At 39.0% G+C, this 20217-nt stretch overlaps 2 protein-coding genes across 3 annotated transcripts; one reads left to right on the forward strand and one right to left on the reverse strand.

Moving 5' to 3' along the window:
• Window positions 1–2285: 2285 nt before the first annotated feature.
• plaua (plasminogen activator, urokinase a) lies at window positions 2286–6037 on the reverse strand. The gene is made up of 11 exons (XM_028603833.1): window positions 5885–6037; window positions 4732–4824; window positions 4585–4630; window positions 4351–4489; window positions 4175–4257; window positions 4038–4079; window positions 3767–3947; window positions 3504–3649; window positions 3253–3393; window positions 3014–3162; window positions 2286–2743 (listed from the first exon to the last, which is right to left on the reverse strand). Exons 2-11 carry the CDS (start codon window positions 4780–4782, stop codon window positions 2549–2551), a joined length of 1173 nt encoding a protein of 390 aa, XP_028459634.1. The 5' UTR covers window positions 4783–4824; window positions 5885–6037; the 3' UTR covers window positions 2286–2548.
• Window positions 6038–11078: 5041 nt separating this feature from the next.
• On the forward strand, window positions 11079–20217 carry LOC114571888 (inhibitor of nuclear factor kappa-B kinase subunit alpha). 2 transcript variants are annotated; one of them, XM_028603148.1, is made up of 22 exons: window positions 11079–11394; window positions 11957–12105; window positions 12204–12298; window positions 12410–12527; window positions 12610–12679; window positions 12775–12863; window positions 12968–13057; window positions 13158–13282; window positions 13744–13851; window positions 13993–14128; window positions 14940–15140; window positions 16062–16164; window positions 16448–16571; window positions 16647–16798; window positions 16892–16953; window positions 17040–17149; window positions 17561–17610; window positions 17932–18040; window positions 18180–18327; window positions 18435–18484; window positions 18796–18895; window positions 19137–20217. In XM_028603148.1, exons 2-22 carry the CDS (start codon window positions 12001–12003, stop codon window positions 19194–19196), a joined length of 2205 nt encoding a protein of 734 aa, XP_028458949.1. In that variant the 5' UTR covers window positions 11079–11394; window positions 11957–12000; the 3' UTR covers window positions 19197–20217. The 2 variants fall into 2 exon arrangements, with proteins under 2 accessions (XP_028458949.1, XP_028458950.1); XM_028603149.1 differs by lacking the exons at window positions 11079–11394; window positions 11957–12105 and having other exon boundaries at window positions 12208–12298; window positions 12410–12534.

Here is a 20217-nt window from a genome sequence, read left to right on the forward strand (position 1 = left end):
TACTCCTCTCCTCTCCTCTCCTCTCCTCTCCTCTCCTCTCCTCTCCTCTCCTCTCCTCTCTCCTCTCCTCTCCTCTCCTCTCCTATCCCTTAGAAATTGTCCTTAAAGAGGAGTAAGACTCATACTCGCATCTCAAATCCATATATGGATGGAGTAGAGGAGCAGTAAAGTAAACTGCTCACTGTGAGTAATTGAGGGGGAATAGGATGAACTGTGATTGGCTCCAGTAGTCCTGCTGTGAACAATCTGTATACGTGGACTTGTCCAAACAGACTTTGATAGAAAGCATTGCAGCAGGTCGCTTAGAGAGGTTTTAAAGTATATGCTTTCAATAATGACGCGATGACCAGCTGGATTGTGGTTGTTTATTGCAACAAAGTTTACTAAAAAGATGACACCACGATTTAACTTTCATTTCTTTGTGTTGCTGTTGTATATGCATTCACATTGATGGATTGTTTGGCATGATTGGAGCAGAGGTGCGTTCCTGTGACATGTTTCTTTTTTGGGAGTGGGGTGTTGGTGTTGGAAGTAAGGGGTATTAGACAGAGAGGTGTGAGTCAGTGGACAACTGAACATGTAAACACTTGCTCCACACTGAAACTTTCCTGGGAATCCTGGCATGAGGTGACGCTCAGCCTTCTTCACAGAACCATGTTTAGTAGAACTACTTTCATTTGGGCCTTGCTGCATATGGATATCAACAAAAGTTTCTTCCTGAGTCCTAGAGGAATAAAAGCGTAGAATAGTAGCCTATAGTTTGCCTTCATTACATCTGATTCTGGGACAAAATGTAGTCATCCAATGACTTTTCATTTATATCACTACCATCAGGTAAAGTTGCCTAACACTAATGACATTCCTACAAGCCTCAGCTGTAGGCCTACTTTGTCTTCAGTGTTTATTAGCAAATGTTAGCACGCTAACACGCTAAAGTAAGATGGTGAACATGGTAAATGTTATACCTGAACAACAGCATGTTTCGGATCATTAACCATGTTAAACCTTATCTTTAATTAATCTTTCTCCTTTTGTTTTTGCTTTTTTTTACTCTGTTTTTGTCCCAATTATCTGCTTTATTTTTTGCTTTTTTATGCTGAAATAGTTTTTGTAAAAATCACACCAATTTGTAATCCTGAGCATATCAATAAATTTTTTTTTTTAAAAAGCATCTCTCTGCTGCACTGATAAACAATGTTGTTTATTTATGAGCTGAACTCTCTGTGAATCTCTATTGCTCCATTACAATCTCAGCATAAGAGACAGGAGATAAAAATTAAAAGATTCCTGGGGTCGACTCCACCAACATCTTTATGTTTGTAGAGGAGCTTCACTGTAAGGGTTTTAAACAATGGTGAGAATTATTTGCAGTATTGCTGTGACCATTAAAATGCAAATATAGGTTGGAAGTCAAGTCAGGCAAGAAAAAAAAACAGATTGCTTTCTGTGTCATTAACAGCCTGAACCATCAGCTCTCCAACCTCAGCTGCCATGCATTTCTTTTTATTCCAACTATATATATGAATATAAATCTGCTGCAGTCAATTGGATAGATGTTTAGTGGAATAATTCATGACTAGGGAGAGATATAAGAACAAAAGCCCCACATTTTTCAACTATATGCTTTTGAGGAATCAGATAGTGCCAAGTAAGACATAACGTTTCATATTACACCATTTTTCTTATAGCGTTTCATATTACACCATATATCTTATATTTAGTATTTCTAGTTTGACTCATATGGCAGTATGTAAGTTGAAAAGTCCTGCTCTATTAATTGGCACACGCAAACTGCTACATTCACTGTGTCTAAAAAGTGTAAGAAGTGTGTATTAAACCGTCATAAATTGTCATAAAGATATTGATTATGTTTGGATGCTATTGTTGTTTGTACTCAAATATTTTTTTAAAGTTTTGACTTCCAGTATGTTTGAGACTACTAAACTGCCTGTTTGTAATGTAATTTTTATTTTACCCAACAGTGCCCTCCAGTGTTCATCTTAAGAACACTTCCACTGAAGGACATACTGTGTACTGAATTGAACTCACACAAACTGAGTCCCAGAGTCAGTTGTTTTGGATTTCTAAATATCCGCAGTTTATTTCATAAAATATATATTTCACTTGTTAGACCCAAATTTATGTCCTTTAGCAGATGTTCTTCTTCTGACATACAGGGTGAATACATACAGGGTGTGTATATTTCTACATGTGTTGAAGAGTCTGCACATGCAAAACAGAGACAGAAACATTTGGAGCTTGGAGATTAATAAACACAATGAATATGTAATAAAAATATTTTATTTATTATACATAAATAGCTCAACAGCAGGTCCAGCCTTCAACAAGAGGAAATGCTTATTTAAATTAAATTAGATAAATAATTTAACTGTATACAGTGAAATATAGAAAATAAAAAAATAATAATAAACACTCATTTAGAACTGTTAAATATTCACTGTGCAAAACTATATGACTAAAAAAGAAATGCCCATTAGCTACAAAACTGCTGCACAAAATGCCCAACAGGTAACAGTCTGCCACAGCTTCATTTTAGGGGATAAATGACTCCTTTGGTGTATTTGGAGAGCCCCGTTTTAGCTGCGATCCACTTGTTGTAGTTGGTGACTTGTGTGTAAACCCCTGGTTTGTTCCTAAGGGCGCAGCCCTCACCCCAGCTCACCACCCCGAACAGAAACATCCGACCTGACACTTCACACACCAACGGACCGCCAGAGTCACCCTGTGAGAGAAAGGACGCAACAATCAGTCAGTGATCACGGCAAAGAAAGAAAGATCCAAGTACATAGTATGTTGTTATAAAGGCTCATATGGATACTGACTGTCTATAAACAAAGTAATGACAATCTGATGAAAATTATTATTATAATTATAATTATAATGTCTGTTAGATTACAACTTCCTTCAGGTTTTTTCTTTAGGCACTTCTGTGTTTGTGCAGACATTTAAAGACTAAAGACATTCCTGCATAGCCTATGGGTTCGTTGCTCACCTTGCAGGCATCAGTGCTCCAGTCAGGGCTCCCAGCACAGAACATGTTCTCTGTGATGAGATCTCCATAGTACGATTTACTTGTACACTCCGTCTTGGAGAGCAGTTTCACCTTGGCCTGCTTCAGGTACTGTGAGTAATGCCACGCCGCTGCAGACAACAGTGTCAGTTGTAAGAATCAGTAAAATGGGTGAGATGATCAGTAATGAATGTGTAGGTTAGAGGTTCTGTATTACATACCGAATCTCTCCATCCCATATCCTGCGATGCTGCACTGAAATCCTGCAGGAAGCTGAGTGTGAGATGGAGGAAGACACACTGTCCGGGCAGACGCTGACCTCACTGCACATCCTCCATTGCTGCTTTTGATCTTCAACAGTGCTGAAATGCAAAGACAAACACAGCTATGAGTCCTGCACACAAAGCACCCATTAGGCTACAACTCTTTCTCATGTACACACACACACACACAGTACAATAATTGTGCACACCTATGTCATTGTTGAAGTTGGACTCATTGTATTTTTGGTGGATGATCAGTTTTTCCACAGTGAATGTCTGCTCCCTGTCAGCATCTGTGTCATTGATGGCAGTTTTTCCCAGGTATACAGACAAACGCTTGATGTTTGTCTCCTTACTGAACAAAAAACCAACAGGTGTGTAAACATATTACATACTCATATGAGTCATATTGCAATCATAGTATGAGAATTTTAGTGGAGGAAATGATAGTGTGTTGTGTTTTCTGTCTCACCCATCAAGGAAGCAGTGTGCAGCCGTGAGAACCCAGCATGGCGCGATGAGAGTGCCACCACAGAGGAAACGTTTGCCCTGATGAAAGAGAGCAGCGACCCATGGGTGCGACTCTATGGGTGTGAAAGAACCACCCACAATTTTATGCATCCTCCGCTCAGACCTCTCGCCACATGTCAGCTCTGTGGGGACAGGACGAGTCAGTGAGTGATGATGAAGGGAATCACGAGGTGACATTGAGAGAAAAAAGTGTATTTAAATAACAAAGCTACCTGTATCCACAGCCGGTGTAGGTTTTACTGTTGGTGTCGAACCTGTACAGGAGCAGAAAACAGAGATCATTAGAAAAATCCAAATCAAACATATACAATGTTTCAATGATTTTTTTAAATTCCCGATCAAACCTTACAGCTGGGTATGTTGCAGAATTCTCTCACGATCCTCCTTCCTTTTCGGACACGGCACCACGGCATCAAGCTCTGGTCAGGATTCCTAACATTCAAGTTAAATAATAGCCTGTTAAACCCACAATACCTCTTCTTAACATGGTCTATCTAGGTCCCAGATTGGTCATTTAAAGTATACCTGCAGTAATTGTGGTTGCCAAGTCTATTTGAAGATCCTGAAGGGATTTTAAACTTGTTCCAGTTGAGACATGTGTTACCGTTTGCCGACTCAGAAACAAATCCCCTGTAACTGCTCCCATCCCCAGACCGGCACATCTCTGAGGATCACATTAGAGAGAGACAAGAACATTTAATTTCTCTCACCAGATGCAACAAATGCATGAATATAAAGTTGGTTTGACAGTGTGCTTACCCTTGTTAATGCCCCAGGATTTAGGTGACCGTCTTCGTGAAAAAGCCTAAAAAGAAGAACAGACGGTTGAGACACATTTATAAAAATCCTCTGACACCCTCAGCATGACAGTTAAACCTAAAGTTACTTTCTTTTATTATTGCTTACCACATCAACGCTGATAGCTGCAAGGATGGCGAGGATGACTAACAGGTTCATCTTCACTTCTCCTTATTGGGGATATTTTTGTCTTAAGACAGACTGAAAAAAGAAGCAAAATTACAGAAATGGAACAAAACAAGCCACTGAATTTAAAGCTCCTTATACGGAGTTTATCTTAAAGCACATGATAGGACAGAAACAAGTGTGACTACTGAACAGGCATGTGCTTTCTTTATCTGGGTTTAATTGTGCTAACCTTCAGTTCACACAGTGTTACATTTCTGTTGATTGCACGTGTACATTTATTGCAGATGAAAAACTGTGCTGTGGAGGTTCTAATGTGAGAGCAACAGATAGAGCATGTCCACTGTGTTCGCTCTGTACTATAAACACAGCCTCTATCGGTACAGTGAGTGCAATATCAATTTAGGTTATGGTTGATTACTGCATGACGTGCACACCATTACATCACATTAGTTCTGCAATGCATACAGTTGAAACATTGCATTTCTAGATATTTCTAGGACACAGTATCAACTTGATAATGACAAATCAAATGGTTGTATGGTAACACTTTACTTTTGATACAAAACATTTTTTGTGTTTAGCATTAAATTAAATTACAGAGGTTTAGTGATATGGAATGCTTTGCGATCAGATTTTTCCAAAGCTAACACTAACAAGTTAATGGCTTTTTGTTTAAATTTTTCTTTCTTTTTTTTTTTTTCAGCATTTTAGTTTATTTTAATTTTAATTGGTGTATGCATTGGAAAGTGCCCAGATTAAGCCCCTCTGAGGGTTTTTTGCATCTCTCCATCACATCTTTTATTGATTATGTGTATATTACCTGTAGTATTTGTATATGTGTAAACCAATAAACTAAACTAAAGCACAGAAATATTAGTCTCTGTGTGTTTGCATCCTTTCTACCATCTGTGTGAATGGGGTGCTTGAGCTTTTCCTCTTGTGCGTTTGTGTAGTGTGTCCTCTTCCCAGGTCCATTATAACAAATCCAATTTGTGATGTGTGGTTTTGGGCAAAATCAATAAAACTGACTTGGCTTGGATTGACCTATCATTTATACTTCATCATAAATACGGTAAAACAACTTCTTATATTTTGCTGCATGTCACAGAAGCTTTGTCAGAGATATAGTTACCTTTCTGTCCAAACTTGCAATCCTGATGAAGCTCTTTGTTATTTCTTCCAGCTGGGGGGACTGTTATCTCTTCTCTGTGTCCTCTGATAGGCACCTTTGTTGTGGCAGGACTCCGATGTTAGTTGCTCTGGTGTTGCTGTGCTGATGAACCTCCTATTTAAAAACAGACAGGCTACAAGTGGGAGGGGTTAAGGAGAAAAATGAAAACATCAGTGGGGCTCAATTGCTGATAAGCAAGTCTTGAATAAAGAATCTGTCATTTCCTGTGACACATTCCTTGAGCACCTCCTCCTTCCACTATAACCACAGTGATATTGCTCAAAATGACATATCCAAAATTGCTCATACGTACAATGGCAACTGCTGCATATGTGGGTGCAGAAGAGCACATCTCATTAAAAAGTAGAATGACAGGTTTGAAATTAATTTACTGAATTTAGTTAATTTTTTTTTCCATAACATAAATTGGTCAGACACTACAACATATGCACTGAAGAAACAGAATACCTACTACTTTGTTATAGGCATAATCTAATATTTTAATGTATAACTGAGGTCTTATTTCTACAGTCGAAACACACTCAAGTGGTATTGATGGCATCAGTTCAAACTGGTATTTAATCACTTGATCCTTCATCTTAAATGTCCACTCAAGAACCTGTGAAATTAGATACAACATTTCCCCACACTATATGGTAATGTTACATATGTTCATTTGTAGGATATCCAATGCTCCATTGAAACACTTAACATTGATTCAATTGATATTCCATTTTGTAAGTCTGTATCATATGTAAAGGAATGCTTTCTTGATGTGTTGTGTGTCAATTCCAGATAATAAAGACTAAAGAGAATAAGAAAAGAGAGATTTATTTAGACTTCTTATGTTGTCTTCAATGGGTTGGGATATTTCCTCAGTTTAAACATCTCAATGATCAGGGATTCATCATCATTCATCATCTGTTAAGTAGTTGTAAATTCCTTGTTTTTTACCAGATTAGTTTAAGCAACTTTTTCAATTAAATCTGTTTTGGATAACAGAGCAGCTGTCTTTCAAAACAACATTCTTTGCACATCTTGTACTAATAATGTAACACAATTTCCCATAAAAGAATAGGCATTGTTATGGATTTTGCTTGGGGATTTCTAGACTGGATTCTCCCTCACATACCCCTATCAAATACTCTGACGCTTGTGTTACTTACTCACATTTCCTCTTTGGTGACAATAGCCAGATATGACACCTTTTGGCAGGGCTTTGTGGACCGGATAACTTAAAGGGATGAGATAAACATGTAAAACATGTACAGCATGCATGAAGTCAGGAAGCATGACACAACTTAATAACAAACATCAATTAATGTTTTGACTCCAGTAGCCCTCTCTGATAAATGTCTACTTTAAGCTTCACATATATGTTTTACCAAAAATAGAACTAAGTTACCAGAAATTATCCAACCCATGGAAACATTTGTGGTTGAAGCCATCTGCAACCTACAGCAGAGTGGATTTTGACACAGGCTGGACACCAGTCACCCTCAAAATACCATCCTGAAGGCTTGAAACTCACCTCTTGCAGTTCCTGGTATCTTCCTCAACTTTCTGTGTTAAATATTCTTCTAATAAAGTTCTGTTTTATTTTGATAAATCTCTACAGTTGCGTTAGCGTGGTGAGAGGTGTTGGCCCTCAAGCATAAGATACCTGTGAACAGATGATGTATCCTGTTTTATACTGTATATACTATAATTTATACTTTAATATATTTTTTGATCTAACAAGAAGTAAAGCTTAAAACCATAAAAAGTATGATTACTGCTGTGTTATTTCCCTGTAACAATAGGGTCACAACCTGCACATTAAAATGTAACAGCTTCAGTATCTCCAGACACCGTGGGAGTTTGCACATATGAAACCCACTGACATCAGTTCTGAGAAAAAGAGGAAGGAGAAACCGAGAAATAGAAGCCTGCCGTGTGAAACCCTAACAGTGTGATTCACAGTTTATTTTATAGCCTAATAAGAAGAGAAAAAGAAATTAGACTTCACAGATATAACCGCTATCTTGATCAAAGTGTGGTTGCCTCATGTGTGAGAGGAACGTTTTTTAAACCCCAAGAAGGGAAGTCAACTCCTAATATTTCTTATTTTCTGAATTCTGATCAATAGAACTTGAAACGTGCAAAACATCTCAGACTCAAACCCTGCCAGTCACTTTAACTCTCCTGTTTCTAAAGGGATTAACACCTGGTGAAACAGTCAGGAAACCATTGATTTTCACAATCCAAACCTTTTACACTTACATCACCTGATATTGTCACTCTAGTGACGAATTTTAGATTACATGTGTTTTCAGCTTCTCTATTGAATCACGAGATACCTTTCTGCTTCCCCTTTCCAGCAAAAAGTACATTCTGTTGAATAAAACTGTTTTAATAAGCAGCTATGAGGGTTGGTATGCATGCGTACATTTCACTTGTTTGATTTTCACAGTAATTGTAACTTATAGCTACTTTGAGTCTGAAAATGAATATATAGATTCATTTGGACATCTTAATAGTCTACAGACAGTAAATATAATTGACTTTTCATTTGAGCAACTTGTGGAGAAAGCAACGTGATATTTAAATAAAATTAATTTCTAATAATATAAATGTCAATAATGGTTGAACACTGGCTAAGCAAAGACCAAATTTTGTTAATAATTCTTTAATTGAATAATGGTCTGAAAGCTGTCTTGCTTCACAAACTCAGTTTCACACAGAGGGGAACAAAAACAGCAAAAGCACAAAAGCAGTTGCAGAGCATTTTGTTTCATTGAACAGCACTGCCCCTCAGCATAGTCAAAGCAGATGCAACGAGGGCCTCATTGCTTTGACTATGTTGTCAGAATTCTTGACTAATTGCACATTTCCCATGGTTTACTGTTAGCTCATCTTTTGTTTAATAGATTGAGAAATTATGATTTCTCCCTGATGAAGTCAAACCTCTGGAACCATAACCCGCCTAATACAGAATCTAAAATAAATGATTTAAATTGTTAATTTGAAAAAAAAGAAACAACATTTTATTATATCCCATGTAATGTAATAGTCCATTTTCTTATTCTCAGTGAAAGATTAGTTGGGCTTGAAATGCAGATTTGTTCATGCAACTGCAAAGTGCCCTTTTTAATGGCATTTCTGTTTGATAGTTGAAAGACTGGGACCAAAACTGAAATGTGTTGAATGTTACAAATATTTGGGAATCTGGCTGGAGAACTGACTAACTTTTAAGAACCACCTGGAACACCTGACTACCAAACAGAAGATTAAACTTTGATGTTTGTACAGAAAAAAAGTCATGTTTTTCTTGTGGAAGACTTTTTTCAACCTACAATTATGTTTGCACTTGATCAGTGGTGTAGCTATGATGTCTGCCATGGTGGCTACATATAGCCTAAGCCTATCATCAATGTTTTGTAAATTAAATATTTTTTTAATCACAAATTAAGACTGCTTTTCCTTTGATAATAATATGTTGGATTCATGGTAATAAATGTAATATTTTCAGACATATTAAAAATTTTGAAAAAGAAAAACAAAAGATTTATCAAACAAAAAAATGTATCAAACAAGAATTTTGCGGCCCACCTGCAGTAACTTTGAGGACCCCCTGGTATAGATTGTATGCCCTCCACCTTAGAGCCTCTTGACTGTGATCACAGTGCACTGCACCTAAGCAAAAGCAACACCGTCTTGACTCACCATTGTATCCCAAATGAAAAGGTGGCATATTCCTCTTTAACCAACAAGAGAAGGATGTTGCATTGTACATTATTTACCTATGAGGCTGTATTAACTTTCTGCTTTCTGATCACATCTAAACAGTAATCATTGTGCTTGAAAAACTGGATTTAAATATGCTCTTTACAAATGTAATGAAACTCAAAAATGAATATCTCGTTGCTTTTTAAGATTAAAATATAACCATCATACTTGTACTGGTGGTGATGGCGCAGTGGATATGTCAACTGCCTTTGGTGTGGGAGACCTGCATTCAAATCCCACTGTGATACATCAACCAATGTGTCCCTGAGCAAGACACTTAACCCCTAGTTGCTCCAGAGGTTTGTTACCTCTGACATATATAGCAATTGTAAGTTGCTTTGGATAAAAGTGTCAGCTAAATGTAATGTTTGCCACTTGTACCCTAATTGTTCTCTTTTTAATATGAAACTGATATAGTGTATGGGGATTTTGTTTGCTGTGAATTTGTGTGTTTATTAATGCTTATACTGTAAATGTTTCTTTGAGTGCATATGGTCTCTCTGAAAAGGAGGTCTTGATCAATTCGAGACTAACTAAAGACTGACAAAACTATTTCTGTACTGTAATGAGCTTCTGATTATGACTAAAGCTGCGGCAATGTCACCATCTAGTGAACACTTTTAAAGTGTCAAAGTTTTGGAAATATTAGTTCTTAGCTGCTACTGAGCAGTTGCTTTTATTGTCAACAAAAAACGAGTGGGTTTATTTAAAGGTCCCATGGCATGAAAATTTCACTTTATGAGTTTTTTTTTAACATTAATATGAGTTCACCCAGCCTGCCTATGGTCCCCCAGTGAGTAGAAATGGCGATAGGTGTAAACCAAGCCCTGGGTATCCTGCTCCGCCTTTGAGAAAATGAAAGCTCAGATGAGCTGATCTGGAATCTTGCTCCTTATGAGGTCATAAGGAGCAAGGTTACCTCCACTTTCTCTGCTTTGCCCGCCCAGAGAATTTGGCCCACCCATGAGAGAGAGAGACATCATGGCTTTCAAACGAGCAAAGTGGCAGTTGGTCAAGGCCACACCCCCACCCTCCACCTTGCCCCCCATCTCTCCTCCTCAATTGCTACAGACACATAAATGGCACATACTAAGGAAAGGTCATTGTGGGACTGGCTCTAGTGGCTGTAATTCTGCACCAAGGCTGAATTTTGGGAAAGAGGCTTCAGATACAGTATTAGGGGACCACTAAGGTCTATATAAAAGCATCCAAAGAACACCATGTCATGGGACCTTTAACACCCCTGTTGACATTAAATACATCCGTTTACACCATATACTGTAAATATTAATAGTCTATGGTTTACACTTTGTCTGCTTCTTTGGTTGTGGGTCACGGGTGTGATGGGAATTCCCCAACAGAGGGAGTAGTCCTACAGAGAGCTGTTCTCAAACCAGACACGCATGCGCAGAAACAACGTCTGCCTGTCACAGTCTAGCTACACTTTCACTTTGCGTAGATATCGAGCAGCTTTTCACTCAAAACTACAACAAAAACACAGCATAAACGTAATCTTTAAAGCCGTGTTTGATGGACTGTAAAGGGTGAAGGTATTATTTCGCCAGCTTAACCTTTTTGCTGAACACTAAATAAGAAAATGAACCGTAAACAACACCGTTAGCTAACTCTGAAGCAACAATGTTCAGACATCCAAAGTAACGTTAAGTTAACAACTCGTCTGTCGACTCTGACCTCCTGGACAGGTGAGTTCATCATGTTTGTGGAGTGAGATGTTGCTTTTAGTAGATGTTTTGTTCAACATGGTCAATCTGTCTTTGAGTTATCTGACTTCACTGAACCACTGACATTGTAACATTGGCTTTCCAATAACAACAGCTACAACTAGCTACAGCTAACAATAAGCGCAAAGTGCAACATCAACAATAGTAACGTTACATGTGATTAAAGTTAAATAAAACTGTTTCCTCGTGGGAAAATGAGGTCACTATACAAAAATATATGTGCACCACTGCAATATAAAAAACAGTACATAAATAAGCTAATACAATAATATTAAAAGCAGCTCTAAAATAAAGTTAATGTATATTTTAAAAAGGCTATGATAAGTGTCTATTTCTAATGAAGAGAAAATATAATACATGAATATGTAGTAAAGAACATTTAACTGTTGAAAGTAACACTGCAGCTGTAGAGGCAGATGTGTAATTAAAAAGGCTTTAAGAACAGAAGCCTTGATCAAGATCTACAGTGTAGTCGACATAATGTTACAGTGACAGATTTTATATTTTTCTTTTTTTTTTTAAGCTCTGGTCCCTTGGTAACCCAGCGGTTCCAGCAGACCTCACAATATGGAGCGGTCTGCACTTAAACAGAACCAGCTGTGCGGCTCCTGGGAAATGAAGGAGAAACTTGGGACAGGAGGCTTTGGGAATGTCTACCTGTACCAGCACCTTGTAAGTTCTGCCATCCAGCAGTATGCAAAGGAGAACGTAAACCCAAGACCCATATGTATCTGTAGCTTGGTTTTATTCCCTGTCTGTGTTTGGAGCAGGAGTTGGGAGAGAAGATTGCGGTGAAACTTTGCCGCTTGGAGCTGAACTCCAAGAACAAAGACCGTTGGGGCAGAGAGATTCAGATCATGAAGAAGTGAGTGTAAATCATCTGCTTGTGTTCACAAAGCAGCCTATGAACAAACGTAACTGCACATTTTGTTTTTGTTAAACCATCGCTGCATGTTTGGCTCTCTTTCTGTTTTAGGCTCAACCATGTGAATGTTGTTCAGGCCAGAGAAGTTCCAGAAGAGTTGAGCTCCATTGCTTTAAATGACTTACCTCTGTTGGCCATGGAGTACTGCTCAAGAGGAGACCTCCGCAAGGTATCAGGTATATTATAAAGACCCCAAGCAATTTGTTGTCTTTTCAAACATTACACTGTTAACCTCCATACCTCTTTTTTAGGTGTTGAATAAACCAGAAAACTGTTGTGGGCTAAAGGAGGGTGAAGTCCTTTCGCTGCTCAGTGACATTGGTAATGTTTTCCTCAGCTTTTACTTTGACAAAAAGTCACTGTTAAGAAATGTTCATGCATAAATGTACATGGAATTGTTTTCTTTACAAACACAGGTTCTGGTATCCAATATCTACATGAAAATAAGATCATTCACAGAGACCTGAAGCCAGAGAACATAGTTCTGCAGGAGGTTGGTGGGAAGGTAAACTAGTTTACTTTTGTATATGCATGCAGCTTGTGTTATATTCAATTTCATCTGAAGATTTTCTGTGCCTTGCTCTCATCTCAAACTATGTTTTCTTCCAGCTTGTCCATAAAATCATAGATCTGGGTTATGCAAAAGACCTAGATCAGGGCAGTCTCTGTACATCCTTTGTTGGAACTCTCCAGTATCTGGTAAGTGTTGCATCAGTAATGCATTGCTCTGCAAGGTTTTTATTCCCAATAGATGTAACAATCAAGCCTTGTTTAATAAACCTGTCTGTATGTGTGCCAGGCTCCAGAGCTGTTTGAGAGTAAACCCTACACTGTAACTGTGGACTACTGGAGCTTTGGGACAGTGATCTTTGAATGCACTTGTGGCTTTCGCCCCTTTTTACATCACATGCAGCCTGTACAGTGGTGAGTCTTGTCTGTGTGCTGAAGAACATGGACATACACATGGCTTTAAAACACACATTTGGGGGATTTAACGTTATACAATATCTCCACATATGTAATGAGAAGATCTAATAATCCTAAATAATTTGATGATTGTCTGCAGTATATCTAAATCACATCAAAATGTTACATTTGATTGAGTGTTATCATACAGTACTAAATAAAGATCCTAAACCAGGTTAAATTAAATTTGATATTGACCACTAAAGACTCACTTAATTTAAGGAATTTACGTATATACACTTTTTATTAATGTAGTGATTGTGACTACATTTTTATCTGCAAAATATTTGCATGATAAAGAGGGAGACAGTTATACAGCTGTTTTTCTCCTGAATGTTTAGAATATTTTATGGGTCTAGTTTCAATTTGTTAGCGTTAATGTCAGCTATCTCTGGTTGCATCTTGTCCTGCTTTTGTAGGACAAGTAAAGTCAAGAACAAAGGTCCCAAAGACATCATGGCAGTAGAGGACATGAATGGAGAAGTCCGATTCTCCCCACATCTCCCATATCCCAATAATCTCAGCAGGTAGAGACAAAAAAGACACTTTTTTCATACCTACCAGTCAAGCGTCCCACATTCTAACTGTGTGTGTGTGTGTGTGTGTGTGTGTGTGTGTGTGTGTGTGTGTGTGTGTGTGTGTGTGTGTGTGTGTGTGTGTTTTCATAGACCGTTGCAGGAACCAGTCGAGTGTCTTCTGCAGGTGTTGTTACTGTGGGACGCTGCAACGCGTGGTGGTGGGCTGGATCCTGACACAAACAAACCGCATTGCTACACAGCTCTACAGAATATTCTCAACATGAAGGTTAATAATAGGGACCTTGCCTGTATTTATAATAGGGACCTTGCCTGTAGTTAAGGTGCTGACACACCAACCTGATTATCGGCCGTCGGACAGTCTGGCGAGGTCGGTGACTCAAGTCCGTTTGGTGTGTTCGGTGCCTTCGTCAGTCGGAGGCCTTCATTTGGGCCGATTTTACATGTTGAATCGGCAACAAGGCAGTCGGACTCAATGACCAATCTGATTGGTGGAGTGCTAACCCGGAAATGAGTGAGCGGGATGAACGTGATGAACGCCTCTCAAAATCTGACGAAAATCTTCTAAACTGACCTTTGTCAATCTGAAATGAAGACAGATTCAGCAACTGCATGGCCTATTTCTCGCTTAAAATGTTTTCAGAAACACGTTTCGGTGAACTATTTTCGTAAAATACGCAATTGTATTCCGAACGAGCCGCCATTATGGTCAGTTTTGAGATTCAAGAGAAGCCAGACCCACGTGACACGTTCGTCCAATCAGCTTCAGGTTTGTTTTTTTTGGGCGGCAATACAGATTAGCGCTGCCTGCTGTTATGGAGACGTATTACGTCTCGCGCACACACAGAACGTACGCTCAAGTCGGCGTCGCTTCGGTGTGTTCCGAGGCACTTTTTTGACCAACTCGGGGAGGCAGTCAGTCCGACTGGCTTTTCTGCGGTCGGCCGTCAGGTCGATGTGTCAGAGCCTTCAGACTCACCTAAACCAGATTTTATTGAGTGTATTCGTGGTTTTATATGTCCCAGTTGAGGACAGCACACAAAGCAAACCCACTACGCTTTGTGCCTTTATTTCTCCAGGTGATTCATGTGTTGGACATGACGTCAGCACAGCTGCACTCTTTAGTTTTGGGTGCTGAGGAGAGTTTACACTCCCTGCAGCTTCGTCTGGAGACACACACTCAGACGCACATCTCCCCGCTGAGTCAAGAGCTGCTGCTGGAGACGGGAATCTCCCTCGACCCACGCAGACTGCCCGCACACTGTCTGCCGGAGGGATTGGTATGGGGGACACACACACACACACACACACGCACACACACATAAACAAAAATATCTAATGTTTAACAGGCCCAGCCACAAGTACATACGCAGCAGACAACCAACTCTTTTTTTTATCTTCATATTATTTTAAATATCGTCGTGTTATACATTACACTGTTCTTATTATTTCTGGTAGTTGGAATTATTTTTTTGCCTTCATATATAAATAGTGAAATTACTTCAACATTTAGTTTCCAGTGGGTTTTTCGTGGAGTAAAAATTGATAAGGTAAATGAGTTGGTTTGTAAGAAGGGACACATTTTTTTGACAATATTTTGCAGACTGTATGAGTGCATAAATATTGCTTGCTTCCAGTCTGTCTAGCTTCTCTGGAAGAAAATGTTCCAGCAAATGTAAACCTAAGCATAGACTAGACTTCACCAGTTAGCAAACCTCCACTAACACACACTTTAGTATTCACAGGGATATTTGTTCTAGAGATGTTCCGATACTGATACCAGTATCGGTATCGGCTTCGATACTGCCTTAAACTCTGGTATCGGTATCGGGAAGTACTGGAGTTTATGCACCGATCCGATACCACGTAATAAAGCCCTAAAGAAAATCTACGTTAAAGTAGTTTATTTATGTTCTTTTTCCGTTATAACTGACTGTCAAACTGGAGAATAAAAGAAAGTTCTGTGTTTGTTCATGTTTCACAAAGAGTTTAACCTGAGCCAGACCGACAACAAAGATAGAAATCATATCACATCCATACAGGGATATTAGTATACAGTTGTTAAAACATAATAAAATATATGACACACTGGTATCGGATCGGTACTCGGTATCGGCCGATACGCAAGTTCAGGTATCGGAATTGGTATTGGGAAGCAAAAAATGGTATCGGACCATCTCTAATTTGTTCTCTGCTTTCAGCGAGGTTGGGACAGCTCCATAGTTTTCCTGTTTGATAAGAGCCTGACCAAGTACTCAGGACCGCTGACTGCCAGACCTCTGCCAGACCGTGTCAACTTTATAGGTGAGATATATAAATGTATACTGAGCTGTAAAATAATGTTCTAAAAGTTACTCTCGTCTGTTGCTGCTCTCTGGAAGGTTAACTTTGGACTTGGAAAAATGTGTAAATAAAAGTGATCGACAGTGTGCAAGATTGTTAGTTTCTTCTCAGTTTACAGCAAATTTTTGGTCAACACATCTGGGAGTGCATCGTCTTTGTTATGTTTTTACCCTCCAAAGATTTGTTGTAGCAAATTCTTTTTATTTGTTGTCCAAGTTAATGTGGGAATCGTGTGTTGTCTCAGTCAGGGAGACTAAGACACAGCTCCCACTCTCTGCACTGAGAAAGGTGTGGGGGGAAGCCGTCAGCTACATCTGCGGACTGAAAGAGGACTACATTCGCCTGTACCAGGGACATAGGGCTGCCATGTAAGTGCAGAAACGCACACATACACATACACCTACACACTGAAACATCCTTACCTTGTATTTGTGCATGTGTAGGCTGAGCCTGCTGCGCTACAACACCAACCTAACACGGTACAAGAACCTGCTGTTCTCCCAGTCGCAGCAGCTCCGAGCCAAACTGGCTTTTTTTAAAACCAGCATCCAGCACGACCTTGAGCAGTACACCAAGCAGAGGCACATCGGCATCTGTGAGTGCATGCTTATCTCCTGATGTGATACATAATTTAAAGTAGTTACTGATGCCTTAGGTAAACTATCTGCTGTTGTGCGTTTTTCTGAAGCTTCAGAAAAAATGTTGAAGACCTGGCAGGAAAATGAAGATAAAGCCGACGGGTTCACAAAGGTAGGAATGTTGTTACTTACTTGCAGTTGTAAACTTACTTGCAGTGATTTAAAAACACAGCATGCTAAGGGTGTTTTGTGCTGTAGGTTGCAGATGTGGGGTATCTGGATGAAGAGATAGTGGCTCTACATTCTGAGATTGTGGAATTGCAGAGGAGTCCATTTGCGAGGAGACAGGGGGATGTAATGGAACAGCTGTCAGTATCTCTGTTATATGTACACTATAATCCTTTTCTTAAAGGAGTTCACATGTTTCAATCAGTCTTAAAACAATAGGCATGCGCCCATATTCAAAATAGAAATAATTTGTACTAAACAAACTTTGGAAGATATCCGCTTGATTTGAAATCAGACGGCTGAAGCCTCATATTAACTTCAGATAAACTTTAGAATATATTGTATGATAAAACGAGGACATTGGATTTTGTCCTCCATCACTTTTAGTGGATGCATGTTAAGAAAGGATCTTTTAATGGCCAGTACGGATGGAAGGAATTAATGACCTGACTAATTGTTTTAAGACAGACTTGAAAAAATGTGGGCCTATCATTAAAATATAACTGCGGTATGCAAAAGTTAACTCTCTCTCTTTTTGCCATTTTTTTCAGCGAGGAAAAGGCTATTGACCTCTTCAAGCAACTGAAAGCTAAATGCAAAAGTTAGTACAAATCATTACACATTTAAAATGGAAAACACGAGTTATAGGGGCTCCTGCTTTTTGTTGTTGATCATAGCCAGCTACAGTGGAATCTGATAATGCTTGTTGCTATGGATACAGTTCAGTTGTATAACAAATAAATTCAATGGCTGGCAAATGTGCAGATGGATTCACTGAACAAACGTGTCACAGGGGCCACCTTTTTGTTTAATTCCTCAGAATAGCTGTTAATGTGAATAGCAGGATGGTATGTGGCGTGTGTTTACATGACTGTGTCAGATGATAGTACATGGATGGTCATAGTGGTATGTGTTCGTACAGGTCCTGACCCTCCACATGGCTACAGTGACAGCTCGGACATGGTGAAGATGATAGTCCAAACAGTTCAGAACCAGGACAGAGTGCTGAAAGACTTGTATACTCACCTTAGGTAATTTAACCAGAAGTGTAATCTAAACAGATACACACATACACATAAATGCAACTATGCAAAGTTCAGCATAACTGAGGTATTATGTTACAGTTCTCTGTGTGTTTTTTGTGGTTTAACTCACCTTTTTTTCCTGTAGTACGATTCTGGTGTGTAAGCGACGCATCGTTGATTTGTTCCCTAAGTTGGAGAGGGCTGTAGAGAACATAAAAACTGCAGAGGCTGCAGTGATGCAGATGCAAATGAAGAGACAGAAAGAGTTCTGGTACCTCCTCAAGATTGCCTGTGTGAGTGTAAAACAAGAGACAGAAAATATTGTTAGCTATTAGTGCTGTTTTAGTAGCTTGAAGCTCTGCAATACTGTAGCTAATATGGTGTGTGGTTGTGTCTTTAGGCCCAGAGCAATTCTCCATCACAGTCACTTATGCAACAATCCACTGACAGGTAAGATCTGGAAAAGTCACAAGTTTTACAGAGCTCAATATATATTTAATTGTATCTAAAAAAGACACTGTTAAAAGGAATCGCCACACTAAAATATAATGTGGCTGTTTTCTCTGTCATTAGCTACATTCTATAAGATGAGTTTAAATCTACACTGCACAGAACAAGTTGAATGATCTCCTAAAACCAGCTGCTGGGTTTTGTACAAATCAAAAAGCTGCCACAAGAGGTCACTCCATGCACTTCAAAGTCTAGCATCTTAGTAAGAAGAATCCATTCAGTGAATGTAGAGTCTTTCGTCTCTTTTTCAGTGAAACTGTTCATCAGTTACTGGATGAGAATCTGCGTTATCTAAGTCAACTAACTTCTCTGTTGCAAGACGCCACCCAGGAGATGGAGCACAGTGTCATGGTATGGGATACAGAAGTGAGGGAGTGTGTTCATGCATGTAAACAGATCCTTGAAGCATCTTACTTTTGACTATTTTTAATTGACCTGAATATTATTTGTACATAGGTTATTACCATACATTTGCATTGAGTATTGATAGATTCAGTTAAGTTTTGAGATGGGACAATGGCATGAAAATGTTCAGTAGATGGAGAACGGTATGTTTAGTAGTACAGTATTAACTTGTTTGTTCTCTCTCCAGGATCAGGACTGGAGCTGGACTCAGTACGGAGCAGTGCAAGCCCAACCTCAGAAGCTGTAGAAAATGGCCAAAGGCTCAGGAGTCAAATATAGTATATACTTTTAAATAGGTTTGGGTACCGACATCCGGTGCTGATACGCCACCGGTGCCTTAACAACCGGTATCTACCGTACCGAATTAGAACGCGGATTTCGGTGCCACTGAAATGCCAGCGCTGCCCTCTGATGTTCCGAAACAGATGTTAGAGGCTACCGAAACATCGCTGCATGTGACGCTAGTTAGCATAATGCACTTAGCAGCAGGTAACGTTAGCCTACCGTTAGCTAGCAGCTGGATTAAACCATGGTTGTATTAAGAGAATGGTTAAAATGCTGACAGCTAATGCGGTGTGACTGTATTTCACTGTAGAGGATTCCAACACAGAGACGTAGTCTGCAGCTGCTGTTGTTGGAAAAACAACACAGACGGTGGGTTCGCTTGAAATTCGCCTCGCCAGCCTCATGGTGCATTCAAAGTTATTGAAAAATACCCTTTTTCCATCTAGTGGTTGTGTCGTTGTTTACCAGCAATTTACTGGTGAAATAAATGATTGTTATAAGTTATTGTTATTACATTTTTAATAAATCATTTAATTTTGACCATATGGCCTTAGCAATAAACAAGCTGTTCTTAAATGTCGCCGACTGTCATTTTGTGCTCCTTTTTTTAATAAATACATATTTTTTTTAAATGTTTTCAAAAGTATCGGTTCCGGCACCGTTTTAAAAGTATCGTTTTAGCATGGGTATCGGAAAAAACCCAAACGTTACCCAACCCTAACTGTAAACGAGTGCCTTATCCGAGTTACACTATCTGAAAGCTTTGTGATTCCATACTGTGTATTTAACATACATGTAACAGTGTAAAACTGCATAATAGTGCACTGTAAGCTATTCATGTTTTAATTTAAATGCATATTATTGAGTTTTAGCTGTAATCAAGACCATATTTATTTTACTGGTAATATTGATTAGAGTAAACATTGCTGCTGACAAACTATGCATGATGGAATATGAATAAATATTTATAAATGTATGGCACA

Source organism: Perca flavescens, chromosome 17 (assembly GCF_004354835.1).
Source record: "Perca flavescens isolate YP-PL-M2 chromosome 17, PFLA_1.0, whole genome shotgun sequence".
Classification (NCBI taxonomy): Eukaryota; Metazoa; Chordata; class Actinopteri; order Perciformes; family Percidae; genus Perca; species Perca flavescens.